This window comes from Patella vulgata, chromosome 6 (assembly GCF_932274485.2).
Source record: "Patella vulgata chromosome 6, xgPatVulg1.2, whole genome shotgun sequence".
In the NCBI taxonomy this organism is placed as follows: Eukaryota; Metazoa; Mollusca; class Gastropoda; family Patellidae; genus Patella; species Patella vulgata.
In genome coordinates this window covers 38,617,241-38,633,169 of record NC_065884.2, presented here as the reverse complement: position 1 = coordinate 38,633,169, position 15,929 = coordinate 38,617,241, and the positions used below count along the sequence as shown (strand labels likewise).

At 37.0% G+C, this 15,929-nt stretch overlaps 1 protein-coding gene across 2 annotated transcripts in view; it reads right to left on the bottom strand.

The window, feature by feature from the left end:
* Positions 1-15,929, bottom strand: part of LOC126825385 (sodium- and chloride-dependent glycine transporter 1) — a 337,837-nt gene that overhangs the window by 11,125 nt on the left and 310,783 nt on the right. For both annotated transcript variants that reach the window (XM_050555001.2, XM_050555002.2), the window contains one exon: positions 14,030-14,129. In XM_050555001.2, the coding sequence (XP_050410958.1) occupies positions 14,030-14,129 (100 nt within the window). The remainder of the gene's footprint in view (positions 1-14,029; positions 14,130-15,929) is intronic.

Sequence of the window (15,929 nt, the reverse complement as noted above, 5' to 3'; positions counted from 1 at the left end):
CACAAAAAACCTTTGCTTTGTACGCACTAATTTATCGATTGGTATTGCCATCTACCACAAGCATGTCAACGTGCAGCTCGCGGATTATCGTTAACAATTTCTAGGGGCTTGTAAAAAAGATTGCATGTCGTGTAAATATTTATTTTTGTTTTTTGTGTAGGTCATTTTCAAATAAATTCATCAGCATATTATTCGTTTTAAATAAATATATAACTTTTATGAGAAACGATGATTATCAAAGAACCGTAAGTGCAACTAATGTTTTATCGTTTGGTTGAGCCTTTTACTAACCACGTGTTTCATGTTAATAAATATTTTCTTTCGTGTTTTGAATTGGCCTATTTCTAATAAATTATCCCGAGTCCCAAACGTCGTATACCCGAGTCCCAAACGACGTATACCAAAGTCCCAAACGTTGTAACCCGAGTCCCAAATGTCGTGATCATATTTTTTTGAGTCCCAAATGACGTGAGTCCCAAATGACATGTAATCCATGCACTTTTGGGTTAAGTTCATGCAAGAAACCGAATATAAGAAAACTCAATTATATCTGGAAACAGAAATAGTTAAGATCTTGCGTGGTTACCGAACAACGTACCTAGATATTCAGAACGATAATTTAGAGGGCAACAAATCCATTGCTGCAGACAACCGCCCTGCAGGTGTTGGTTATCCCCCTAAACAAGAAATCTAAATCTGCATTTGTTTACGATTTCTTTGCAGAAATTCTATCTTACACGGATGCACCCTTATCCATGACTATCGATCAAATTTCAGATCACTGGTCAAACTTCAACTTTTGATTGGTGGAAACAAATGTAATTTGTTTATCTGAATCTTGCTGTACTTGCCCACAAATATCTGTCAATTCCAGCAATGTCAGTACCCAGCGAAAAGAGTTTTCAGTGCCACTGGATTTATAGTTAACAAACAGAGGAGCTGTCTGTTACCACAGAATGTAGATAAACTTGTATTTCTAAACAAAAACTTCAAAGCTGCAAGCGAATAAATGCTGGTTAAAAATTAAAACATGAAATAGCCCAACTTTCTGTCGGCCTTGCCTGAGTTCTGAAGCCAATAAGCCAAAATAATTGGCATGTGTTTTCAGTTGTGTTTTATACTCTTCTGTACAATTATATTTCTTTTTAATAAATTGATTGATATCGTTTTCTCTCCATGGCTTTAAAATAAAATTCTTTTGATAGGTAATAACACAGGGAATGTCGGCAGGGTTTGTGATGAGACAGGCACACGGAGTGCAGAAATACAGCGTTGTGGCGTAATGCAGGGCTAGAATTGTCGAGTCCGACTATTGAATGTCGTCAGTAGCCGACTGACATTTAGTCTAGCCGATTGGTAAAACAATGAATCCATCACTATGGTATCAAAAATAAATCTTCTTTTGGCTAAATTACAACGGGGTAATTATTACTTGTTAATAAAAAAAAGTCAATCAACTTGCTTGTCGGCTACAACAAGTCATACCGGTACCTCATATGGTTCTTAATCCAAGCAATTAGAACATTTAACGGTGATTTTGACAATCCGGTAAAAAAACAAAACACGCGTGCTGATAATTCATAAAAGGTTCAGTAAAATACTCCACGTGGCGAATAAAGACGATCTCGGCATGGTTTGCGAATCGCACGTCTTCTACTCTCCGTCCGTGTGAATTCCAAATACAGGTAGATATTAAAATAATGACTGGATGATACATTGATGGATTCACTGACCAGATTCGTAGGATTAGCGCAGATCCCATATATGAGAATCCTCTTAGATTCTCGCAAAAAATGACGAATTTCTAGTACATCCGACATCGTACGGGATCGTTACAATATGTCGGATTAAGCAGAGTGTCGGAATACACAGTTTTCTCAAAACCGGAAATATTGTAACTTCGAAAACCGGAATTATTATTATAATGTAGCTTCGAACATAGAACTTTGAATCACCAGAATGTTACTCCCTTTAAAAATGATAAACCTTTCTGTACATTCAAAATTTTATTGCATTAATTTTTTTTTCAATTTATCTTCTTCGCCGTCTTCAGTTGATCGCACTCTTGTCTTTGTTATCATGTGTTCATTGATAATCGGCGTACTCGATCCAACGTTCCGGAATTGAATTCTCTCAATCCCAAAATGGGTACTTCGGGCTACAACGCATGCGTCGACTGGATATATAAACATCTCATACAACCATGCAGCCGAAACCTGTTCGTCGTGTTTAATTACGTCACAATTCTACTCACACCACTTCCGTTGTCGGGACTGACAGAACTGTGACAGGACTGAATTCCGCGTCACTCGATTGCAATTCTGTCAATTCGGGACGTTCCGGACATTGAATCGAGCATCCCCAGGTCATTGTCACACGGTTCGAAGAAATCCGTAAGGTGACCAAACTTATAGGTTATTTAGGTTCAATCGGCATGCGCAACAAATGTTTCCAACAGGTGCTAGGAATATTTTTACGACTGTGAATTCGGGGGAAAATTTGTGGATATTCTTGAGTATTTGTCACAACTGTAGTACACAAGAGATTAAAATTATCAAAGTAATCAACAAAGACTCACGGTAGCGAGTTTTAATCTCACAGATAATTGAATGCTTGTTAATCTTTTGTGGCTTCACACCCAGCCAGTTTTAATCTCACAGATAATTGATCGGTAAGTGTTTGCTTCACACCCACCGATTGAAGGCCGGATTATACGGTGTCGATTCAATGGAAATCATATGACGGGCGGGTGATTGATGTCGTAATCCGGAAACGTACAGAGGTCGAATTACCCAGAGATTTTTTGGCTTAAGTAATAAGGAAATAAATCAGGAAAATGGTGTCGGATGTAACAGAGTACCGGAGTGATAAGAGGTCGGATGTGACAGAGTGCACTGTATATGGATATCACAGTGACCAGGAGTCAAAAACATGAATTAAGCCACTATACAAAGTGTTCTGTGCGCATGAAAAATCACTGTAGGAAATAAACTGTTACGGCAAACTGGATGAAGAATTCGTTTGATGTGATCAAAGGGAAAAATTTCATTTTACTCATTATTATTCAGGTCAAAAGCAACAAAGATATGGCGAGCGGTGGTGGTTCTGTCTTCCAAACGAAGTTGATCGAGTTTCTTTCTACACCTTGGTTTTGCTATGCAATGCTATTATTTTATTGTCAAATATCAAATAAATGAAAAACCAGCAGCTGCCAGGCAGGATACGCCCACATTTTGCAAGAGATGGATAGAGAAGAAGCTAAAAACAAACGTGATTTTTTGTATAATCAGGGGCAATAATCCAGATAGTTATGGCCTGAAATGTGCAAATGTGACACCCCCCCCCCCCCTCCATAGCATACAGAGTCACAATAAAGAAATTTTGAAAATTGAGTTATTGTTATTTTCACATTCTCCAACTCATTACCTTCAATTTGATGTATACTTTGTTTGAATTGGGTAAAAATTGACTGAGCTGTGTCCATTAGAAGCTACCCAACTCACAAAAGTAAGTTTTGAGAAAAAGCAAGTCAAAGATTTGGTATGTTCCAAAACAAAATCCCATAGCAACCAGGCCATTTATCTGCTGTTTTGTCGTTGAATATATCTTTCCATGGGTTTTCAGGGGTGCTGAAGACGAAAATCGTAGTAAAAATTTGATCCGACTATTTCCGCAATTTATTTGCTATTTTGTCTTTAATATTTTTTTATACGCCTACATTTTCATGTGGACGTATATTGTCGTCGCCACTGTACGTCCTGACATCAGTCCACAATTTGTTTGTGGACACTCTACAGGTCACAATTCTTACCCGATTTTGATGAAACTTGAAATATAGGTTTATCTCCAAAAGATCTCGGCTGCTTTCGATATTGGCATCTATCGGATCGAAACTTCATGGATTATGGCCCCTGTTTGTACGAAAAATCACGTTTTTAGGTTGTGGGCACTATAGAGGTCACAATTTTTACCCGATTTTGTTGAAACTTGAAATGTAAGTTGATAACCCAAAGATCTTGGTTCCTTTCGATATTCGCGCATATCGGACTGTAACTTCCTGAATTATGGCCCCTGATTGTACGAAAAATCACGTTTTTAGCTTGTGGACCCTATAGAGGTCATAATTTTTATCCGATTTAAAAAAACGTATTATAATATCACTGTTACACCCTACGGATGGCTGAGTTCGAATTTCGTGAAAATCGGCCAAAAATTGACAGACAAAATGGCCGCCGTTCGTTCTCAAATTGCGTAAAAATATGGTATATCAAGGTTGTGGACCCTATAGAGGTCACAATTTTTATCCGATTGTGTTGAAACTTGAAATGTAAGTTGATAACCCAAAGATCTCGGTTCCTTTTGATATTCGCGCATATCGGACTGTAACTTCCTGAAAAATGGCCCCTGATTGTACGAAAAATTGCGTTTTTAGCTTGTGGAATTATAGAGGTCATAATTTTTATCCGATTTAAAAATCCGTATTATTATATCACCGTTACACCCTAAGGATCGCTGAGTTCGAATTTCATGAAAATTGGCCCAATATTGACAGACAAAATGGCCGCCGTTCGTTCTCAAATAGCGTAAAAATATGGTATATCAAGGTTGTGGACCCTATAGAGGTCACAATTTTTATCCGATTTTGTTGAAACTTGAAATATAAGTTGATAACCCAAAGATCTCGGTTCCTTTCGATATTCGCGCATATCGGACCGTAACTTCCTGAATTATGGCCCCTGATTTTACGAAAAATTGTGGTTTTAGCTTGTGGACCCTATAGAGGTCATAATTTTTATCCGATTTAAAAAACCGTATTATTATATCACCGTTACACCCTAAGGATCGATGAGTTCGAATTTCATGAAAATTGGCCCAATATTGACAGACAAAATGGCCGCCGTTCGTTCTCAAATAGCGTAAAAATATGGTATATCAAGGTTGTAGACCCTATAGAGGTCACAATTTTCATCCGATTTTGTTGAAACTTGAAATGTAAGTTTATAACCCAAAGATCTCGGTTCCTTTCGATATTCGCGCATATCGGACCGTATCTTCCTGAATTATGGCCCCTGATTGTACGAAAAATCGCGTTTTTAGCTTGTGGACCCTATAGAGGTCATAATTTTTATCCGATTTAAAAAAACGTATTATATCACCGTTACACCCTAAGGACGGCTGAGTTTGAATTTCGTGAAAATCGGCCCAAAATTGACAGACAAAATGGCCGCTGTTCGTTCTCAAATAGCGTAAAAATATGGTATATCAAGGTTGTGGACCCTATCAAGGTCACAATTTTTATCCGATTTTGTTGAAACTACTCGGTTCCTTTCGATATTCGCGCATATCGGACCGTAACTTCCTGAATTATGGCCCCTAATTGTAGGAAAAATCACTTTCTTTTCAGCTTGTTCTCTATCCATCTCTTGAAAATGTGGGCGTATCCTGCCTGGCAGCCGCTGGTTTATTTAGGATTTCAAGGGTGCTGACGACGAAAATCGTAATAAATGCACTCCTTTCGTAACGAAACATCCACAACACATACGGCATAATATTCACATGATAGTGTTATACTGAAGAACAATCTATACATTAGTAGTCTGTTGTGTATATTATAACTTTGGTGAGATTAACTCAGTTAATCTCATCAATTAATTAGCACCTTAGTGCCAGCTAGTGGTCAGGAGATTAAGATTGTTGATTGGATAATCATCAAAGAAGCCGCCACAGCTGTACGCGTGTTCATTTAACACGTGAATTAAAATAAGATTTTGCGTGTACGATAGGTCTATTATTATTTTCAGGTACCGTGACGTTATCAAAATATGAGTCCCTAGTCAAGAAATGCTTACGTTCACTTTCGTGCATTTGGCTTTGATGTAAATATCAACATTATTCAGAGGATACTCAATGGCAGACTCGAGAATCGTCGCATTTCGGCTCGTTGGTCGTTTTCATTTTTTCGACCCATGGTGATAAGAGGATTTTATATGCATTCCTTACTTTGCATGCCGTATGAAGAAGCGACAGTAAACGGAATTCAGCTATCAATAAAATTCTCTTCGAAAAGAAAATTATTGTCCATTTTGTTTATTTCCATTTAAGGCCTATAGATTATTTTTTTAAAGATGATATGAGATATCAAATAATCACCACTTGGATTAATTATTCGGAGAAAATAATGAGTTGTCGATGGCTTTATCATTGACCCGTGACAGTTGATTAGTAATAGTATTACTCAATGACACACACCCGCTTGTCAATTAATTTACATCAGCCACATGGTTTCGATTAACACTCAACAGCAATCTATATACGATCAGAATTTTTTTTTTTCTGCCACTTATTAGAGTGAATCGCATGAAGTTACCCAAAAACATTATCGCCAAAACCAAATATTTATTGATAATGTCTTGCATGCGTTGTCTGGGCCAATCAGCAAACGAGTTGTGTAGACAGCATGGCAACAGGCGGAGTTTATTTATGGGGGTTTTTAAAACTCGACTGTATCCGTTCAAAATCAATTCATCGACAATATTTTGATCATATTTGTAAACTAGAGATGCTCCGCTTTACAACGATGCCAATTATTATGCAAGAGGATTGACCGGTGGTCCCGCTACGAGCGAAGAAAAATAACTAATTTTGCCGAGAATTTTAAGAAATAGGACACATTTAAGAATACGGTACTCTTACAAAAAGTTCAAATACAGGTGTTTTAAAATGTGTTATTGCTAATTTGATCTTTTGTGTCGACAGATAGTATATTTATAGACTTATTTTTGTGAAATTCTCAATTTCGAACAAAATCAATATTCTCACTTATTTTGTCTTTATCTCATTATTGATTCGCGCGCATTCCAACTCATTTAGCTGCAACCGGTCACAAATATCAAAAGGGACAGAGATTTTTGGGATATAAAGATATGTTTTAAGTTGCATCAAAATCGGATAAAAATTGTTACCTCTAGAGGGTCCACAACCATCGTATTACACACTTCTACACAATTTGCGTACAAATAGCAACCATTTTGTCGGTCAGTTTCATTTCAATTTTCCCAAAATACAAAGTCAACCTTCATTATGGTGGAATGGTGATTAAAATTGGCAAAAAATTGTGACCTCTAGAGAATCCGCAAGCTAAAAATGTGATTTTTTGAACAATCAAGGGCCATAATCCAGGAAGTTAAGTTCGGGTATCCGCGATTATCAAAAGGAACTAAGATCTTAGTGTGTAATGGTGATATATTCACAAGTTTTTTTTTTTTAAATCAGATAAAAATTGTGATCTCTACAGGGACTACAAGCTAAAAACGTGATTTTTTGTTCAATCAAGGGCCATAATTCAGGAAGTTACCAACCGAGGTGCGCGAATATCGAAAGGAACCAATATCTTTGGGTTATAAACATGTATTTCAAGTTCCATCAAAATCGGATCAAAATTGTGACCTTTAGAGGGTCCACAACATTGATTTACCAAATGTTTACACTATTTGCGTACGAGGGGCTGCCATTTTGTCCGGCAGTTTTTGCCGATTTTCAGGAAATTCGAACTCAAAAAACATTACGCCGTAACTGTGATATATTCGAACGTTTTTTTTTAAATCAAATAAAAATTTTGACCACTAGAGGGACCACAAGCTAAAAACGAGATTTTGCGTACAATCAGAGGCCATAATCTATGAAGTTATGGTCCGATATATGCCATAACGATCCGATATGCGCGAATAATGAAAGGGATCGAGATCTTTGTGTTATAAACTTGCATTTCAAGTTTAATAAATATCGGATCAAAATTGTGGCCTCTAGAGGGTCCACAACTTTGATGTACCAGATGTTTACACTATTTGCGTACAAGGGACGGCCATTTTGTCTGACAGTTTTGGCCTCATTTTCATGAAATTCGAACTCAACCATCCTTAGGGTGTAACGGTGATATATTCAAACGTTTTTTTTTTTAAATCGGATAATAATTGTGACCTCTAGAGGAACCACAAGCTAAAAACGCGATTTTGCATACCATCAGAGGCCATAATTCAGGAGGTTACGATCCGATATGCGCGAATATCGAAAGGGACCGAGATCTGTGGGTTATAAATATGCATTTCAAGTTTCATCAAAATCAGATGAAAATTGTGACCTCCAAAGGGTGCACAACCCAGATACACAATATTGTGACACTATTTGCGAACGAGGGGCAGCCATTTTGTCCGTCAGTTTCAGTCTGATTTTTATGAAATTTGGACTCAACCATCCTTTGGGTGTAACATTGATATATTGTAACGGTTTTTTAAATAAGATAAAAATTGTGACCTCTATGGCGTCCACAAGCTAAAAACATGATTTTTCCTACAATCAGGGGCCATAATTCAGGAAGTTATGGTCCGATATGCGCAAATATCAAAAGGAACCGAGATCTGTGGGTTATAAACATGCATTTCAAGTTTCATCAAAATCACATGAAAATTGTGACCTCCAGAGGGTCCACAACCCTGTAACACAATATTTTGACACTATTTGCGAACGAGGGGCGGCCATTATATCTGTCAGTTTCAAACCGATTTTTACGAAATTCGAACTTAACCATCGTTAGTGTGTAACAGATTTTTAAATTGTCATCTCTATGGGGTCCACAAACTAAAAATGCGATTTTTCGTACAATCAGGGGCCATAATTCAGGAAGTTATGATCCGATATGCGCGAATATCGAAAGGAACCGAGATCTGTGGGTTATATACATACATTTCAAGTTTAAACCAAATCGGATAAAAATTGTGACTTCTACAGTGTTCACAAGTTAAAAACATGATTTTTCGTACAATCAGGGGTCATAATCAATGAAGTTACAGTCCGATACATGCCAATATCGAAAGGATCCGAGTTCTTAGGGAGGTAAACCTATATTTCAAGTTTCGTTAAAATCGGATAAAAATTGTGACCTCTAGAGTGTTCACAAACAATTGTGGACGGACGGACAGGGGCGATGACAAAATAGGTCCCCATGAAAATGTTGGCGTATAAAAATTCTACATGTATACAGAATGATATCACAACATAAACTCGCTAGTCTGGAGGTCGGGTGTGCGATCCCTGCATTGGCTGAGAAAGTTCATCCAGATTTTCCGTCGTGGTTCCCTTGACAGTTGGAATTCGATATAAGAGTAGGCCGTAGTGTCACTGTCCGGGCAAAATTTCCCTCATAACACTGAATGGCTTATGCCGTCTTCATTAGCCCAGTTCAGAGCAAAACAGTACGACGTTAAACCCCATTTCATTTCATTTCATTTCATAATTTGTTATTCATGTACAAATTATTATTGTTTTCAAACCAATTGTAAGTCAAAATAATTTGCCGATATTATCAATTATTGATCGGCGGATGGTCGGAGATAATCGATACTTGAAACAGGATCGATTGCCAGCCCTATTCATAACCCAAAGATCTTTGTTCCTTTTGATATTCGCGCATATCGGGTTGTAACTTCCTGAATTATGTTTCCTGATTGTACGAAAAATGGCATTTTTAGCTTGTACCTCCAGAGGTCACAATTATTATCCGATTAAAAAAGATAGGTTGCAAGGCAACGAAACATATGCCCACAGCAGCTAAATCGTCCGGGCATGAAACATTCATAATACACTAAAATCTGATTAAGAGTAACAACTCATTAAGTAATTATCAGAAAACCATTAGAATTTGTTTGGTTTTATAAAGTTCTTTTCCCTGCAAACGTTTAGTATACAAGACTTTTAATATCATGGATTTAGCTGTTCAAGTTATAAAAATTCATTGAAAATCAATACACTTGTTCATCTCAAGACCTTCAACTCTGTGTATCAATCTAAAGTCAATCGGATGAAAACTTTAGCCTCTAGAGAGTCACAAAATTTTTCAAAGTGATCAAGGGCCATAACTTTGGCAGTAATTATCGGAAATCGTTGAAAATCAATATGATTCTTTATCTCATGGCCTCAAACACTGTGTATAAATTTAAAGTCAATCGGATATTAACTTGAGCCTCTAGAGCGTCCACAAGATTTTTCAAAGTGATCAAGGGCCATAACTCTGGCAGCATATATTGGAAATCGCTGAAAATCAATAGGCTTCTTCGTCTCATGACCTTAAACACTGTGTATAAATTTAAAGTCAATCGGATATTAACTTTGACCTCCAGAGCATCAACAAGATTTTTTGAAGTGATCAAGGCCCATAACTCTGGCAGTAACTATCGGAAATCGCTGAAAATCAATAGGCTTCAACAAGATTTTTTGAAGTGATCAAGGCCCATAACTCTGGCAGTAACTATTGGAAATCGCTGAAAATCAATAGGCTTCTTCGTCTTATGACCTTAAACACTGTATATGAATTTAAAGTCAATCGGATATTAACTTGAGCCTCCAAAGTGTCCACAAGATTTTTCAAAGTGATCAAGGGCCATAACTCTGGCAGCATTTATTGGAAATCGCTGAAAATCAATAGGCTTCTTCGTCTCATGACCTTAAACACTGTATAAATTTAAAGTCAATCGGATATTAACTTTGACCTCTAGAGCATCACACGATTTTTTGAAGTGATCAAGGGCCATAACTCTGGCAGTAATTATCGGAAATCGCTGAAAATCAAAAGGCTTCTTCGTCTCATGACCTTAACACTGTGTATAAATTTAAAGTCAATCGGATATTAACTTGAGCCTCTAGAGCGTCCACAAGATTTTTTGAAGTGATCAAGGGCCATAACTCTGGCAGTAATTATCGGAAATCGCTGAAAATCATTAGGCTTCTTCGTCTCATGACCTTAAACACTGTGTATAAATTTAAAGTCAATCGGATATTAATTTGAGCCTCTTGAGCATCCACAAGATTTTGTTCAAAGTGATCAAGGGCCATAACTCTAGCAGCATTTATTGGAAATCGGTGAAAATCAATAAGCTTCTTCGTCTCATGACCTTTAACACTGTGTATAAATTTAAAGTCAATTGGATATTAACTTTAGCCTCTAGAGCGTCCACAAGATTTTTCAAAGTGATCAAGGGCCATAACTCTGGCAGTATTTATTGGAAATCGCTGAAAATCAAAAGGCTTCTTCGTCTCATGACCTTAACACTGTGTATAAATTTAAAGTCAATCGGATATTAACTTGAGCCTCTAGAGCGTCCACAAGATTTTTCAAAGTGATCAAGGGCCATAACTCTGGCAGTATTTATTGGAAATCGCTGAAAATCAAAAGGCTTCTTCGTCTCATGACCTTAACACTGTGTATAAATTTAAAGTCAATCGGATATTAACTTGAGCCTCTAGAGCGTCCACAAGATTTTTCAAAGTGATCAAGGGCCATAACTCTGGCAGCATATATTGGAAATCGCTGAAAATCAATAGGCTTCTTCGTCTCATGACCTTAAACACTGTGTATAAATTTGAAGTCAATCGGATATTAACTTTGACCTCTAGAGCGTCAACAAGATTTTTTGAAGTGATCAAGGCCCATAACTCTGGCAGTAACTATCGGAAATCACTGAAAATCAATAGGCTTCAACAAGATTTTTTGAAGTGATCAAGGCCCATAACTCTGGCAGTAACTATCGGAAATTGCTGAAAATCAATAGGCTTCTTCGTCTTATGACCTTAAACACTGTGTATGAATTTAAAGTCAATCGGATATTAACTTGAGCCTCCAAAGTGTCCACAAGATTTTTCAAAGTGATCAAGGGCCATAACTCTGGCAGCATTTATTGGAAATCGCTGAAAATCAATAGGCTTCTTCGTCTCATGACCTTAAACACTGTATAAATTTAAAGTCAATCGGATATTAACTTTGACCTTTAGAGCATCAAACGATTTTTTGAAGTGATCAAGGGCCATAACTCTGGCAGTAATTATCGGAAATCGCTGAAAATCAAAAGGTTTCTTCGTCTCATGACCTTAACACTGTGTATAAATTTAAAGTCAATCGGATATTAACTTGAGCCTCTAGAGCGTCCACAAGATTTTTCAAAGTGACCAAGGGCCATAACTCTGGCAGTATTTATGGGAAATCGCTGAAAATCAATACGCTTCTTCGTCTCATGACCTTAAACACTGTGTGTAAATTTAAGGTCAATCAGATATTAACTTTGACCACTATCGAAAAGTACCAAGATCTTTGGGTTATAAGCATGTATTTCAAGTTTCATCAAAATTGGATAAAAATTGTGACCTCTATAGGGTTCACAAGCTAAAAACGTGATTTTTCGTACTATCAGGGGCCATAATCCATGAAGTTTCAATCCGATACATGCCAATATCGAAAGCAGCCGAGATCTTTTGGGGATAAACCTATATTTCAAGTTTCGTCAAAATCGGATAAGAATTGTGACTTGTAGAGAGTCCACAAACAATTGTGGACGGACGGACAGGGGCGACGGCATAATACGTCCACATGAAAATGTGGGCGTATAAAAAGATTTGCATAACAAAACGAGTTTAACTATTGTGCATGTTTATTAGACATTACTTGTTTGAAATACACTGTTTAAGTTAAACATGGGATCGCCCTTAATGTGCACTGATGCTTCGGCTATGGTCAAAAGACTTCAGGGAATGTCCCCTCCCCCACCCCACGAGCAATTGCCGTGACTCAACAGGTATGGCTCCCAATAATTTGAAAAGCTACGGGGTATCTTCACCGATAAACAACATTATTGGGGTAATATTCATGTCATGAGATCACAGTCTCTTGTGTGGTGTTGTATCGGTGGCGCAGGGTCCTACTGGGCATTTTTTTGCATCGGCGATATACTACTGATGGAAATTAATGATCCCCGTGAGGCCCCGGGAATAGGTTCCCCGGTGTGCAGGGGAAGCTTTGGGGTTGTCGTGAGCCATGTGGAGCCATCAGGAGGCCTCAGGAGAATTGTGAAAAATTTCAAAGCTTGCACTGAAATATTTTTCGATATGTTCCTGATGTATTGTCAAGAAAACTGTCCGTGGAGTCACCCCGGCAGCTTTCCAGATCCATATGGAACCATCTGGAGGACACAGGTCCAAGATTAGAAGGTGTGTATTCATGTGTGTCCTCAATATATACACCATATACAAACATACACATAGACAGGGCCGACAGCATAATACGTCCACATGCGTCAATATCAAAAGAAATCAAAATCTTTGGGATATAAACATACATTTTGAGTTTCATTAAAATAGTGTCCAAACACTAATGACATGATTTTTGGGTACAATCAGGGCCCATAATCCATGAAGTTACATGCCAACATCAAAAGGAACCAAGATCTTTGGGATATAAACCTATATTTCAAGTTTCGTTAAAATTTGATAAAAATTCTGACCTCTAGAGGCTCCACAACCTTGATATTACATATTTTTACACTGTTTACGTACGAGAAGCGGCCATTTTGACAGGCAGTTCGGTCTGATTTTCACTAAATTTGTTATGGTTTAACGTTGATTTATTCAAATGTTTTTTTTTTTAAATCAGATAAAAATTGTGATATTTCGTACAACATTGAAAGGAACCTAGATCTTTGGGATATAAATCTATATTTCAAGTTTCGTTAAAATCAGATAAAAATTATGACCTATAGAGTGTCCACAAACAAAAAGTAAACAGATGTATGGACGGACAGGGGGGCAATGACAATTTATAGTACAATCAGGGGCCATAATTCAGGACGTTACGTTCCGATATGCACGAATATCGAAAGGAACCGAGATCTTTGGGTTATAAGCATATAATTCAAGTTTCAACAAAATCAAATAAAAATTGGGACCTCTGGCTCTACAGTGTTCACAAGGTAAAAACGTGATTTTTCGTACAATCAGGGGCCATAATCCATGAAGTTACAGTCCGATAAATGCCAATATCAAAAGGAACCGAGATCTTAGGGTGATAAACCTATATTTCAAGTTTCATTGAAATCGGATAAAAATTGTGACCTATAGACTGTTCACAAACAATTGTGGATGGACGGACAGGGGCGACGACAATATAAGTCCACATGAAAATGTGGGCGTATAAAAATCAAAACCTATTTACCATAAATCCAAGCAATAACAACACATTCTAATATAGCCATTAAAAACACCGACCAGCTAGCAGCATAGGTATCCATTAACTGTAGAATGTACATGCCTCCCTACAAATATACACATTTTATAGACATTACAAGGTATCAAAGGGCCCCAAAGATATAATATCAGGCAACAAAGCATACACCCACAGCAGGTAAGTCATCCAAACAGTCAAAAGTTTTGTCACATATTTTTTCTTTTCTTGGTGCCACAGTTAATTAATTGTTTGTTTCTCATGACCCGCCCGCATGTCCATTTCCATCCGTAATAATCACGCACTTCCATAATTATTTGGTCAAATTTATTGAGGACACAAATTTGTCCTGTAAAGCTGTATTTGTTTGCGCAAATATTAAAATTTCAAAACCGTTTAAATTTTTAGAATCAGACTTTTTAATATTCAATTTTTATTCATTTTGTTTTTTCGGTCCGAAATCGAAATCTTGTTCAAAAAGTGGTAATTTGACATCAGTGCAATGTAAAAAATTACATTTACTCCCATCACACGAATCCTAAAATATGCATTTCAAGCAGGGGGAAAAGGAAGATATACAGAGAAATAGAAAGAAGGATGTGGCGGGAGGGTTTTAACTCCACTTGACACAGACTGGGTCATTTTGGGACTAACATACGCCACCGTTTTAATTCAATAATTTGCATGTGAGTAAAGGTCTTTAGCAGTGGGGATGCCCATGAGGTTGGGCAGTTGACCCTACTCCTTGGAAACTGAATCTAAACACAAAATACTTTTAATATGATCTATTTAAAAGTTAACAATTTTTTTTTAATTAAAAAAAAAAGAAGAAGAAAGAACGAAAATGTACATATATGAAACATGAAATTGTACTAAAGTAAAATTTGTTCCTAATGCAACCGATTTGTTATACCAGTACCTGAAAAGAGATATAAAATAGTAAAATTACAACAAGGCTTTTAAGGTTTCATTCTACGAAATATTCAATTCAATTCTATTCTTAATAAACAAGCCAACAGTGAGGCTGATGTCTCCCGATGAAATCCTCAAATAAATAGATGACACATATTAATTAATAACACATTTATTTTTTTCAAAAGTATCGAGCAATCAAACTAAACATTAAGTTTCTTCACTCTATATCAAATAGAATCAAGATTATCTTGTCCCAAAGCATCGACCAATGAAATTGATTAGCTCTGCTTAGCTTCAGCTTGAAATGTTAATCATTGAACTCAGTCAAGGCATTCACCTAATGAATATCTACATCAAGTTTAAACACCCTACCTCAATTAAAAGCAGAGTTGTTATGTTCCAAAGTATTGACCAATCAAATTGCTTATCGCTCCTTAGCCTAAGCAGAAAATTCTCACCATCGAACTTAAGTCAAGGTAATGATATAATGAAACTATACACCAACTTTCATCACTCTCACTTAATTAGAACTAAAGTTATCGTGTCCAAAAGCATCAACCAATCAGATTGCTTATCTCTGCTTACCGTAAGCATACAATGTTCATCATCGAACTCCATCAAGGCATTCACCTAATGAAAGCCTACACCAAGTTTGAACATTCTAGCTTAATTAGAATGAGATTTATTGTGTTCCAACGTCTCGACCAATCAAATTGCTTATCGCTCTGCTTACCCTGAGCAGAAAATGCTCATTATCGAAATTAGTCAAGGTATTGATGTAATGAAACTATACACCAACTTTCATCACTCTCACTTAATTAGAACTTAAGTTATCGTGTCCCAAAGCATCAACCAATCAAATTGCTTATCTCTGCTTACCCTAACCAGAAAATGCTCATCTTCGAACTCCATCAAGGCATTGACCTAATAAACACCTACACCAAGTTTGAACATACTAGCTCAATTAGAATGAGAT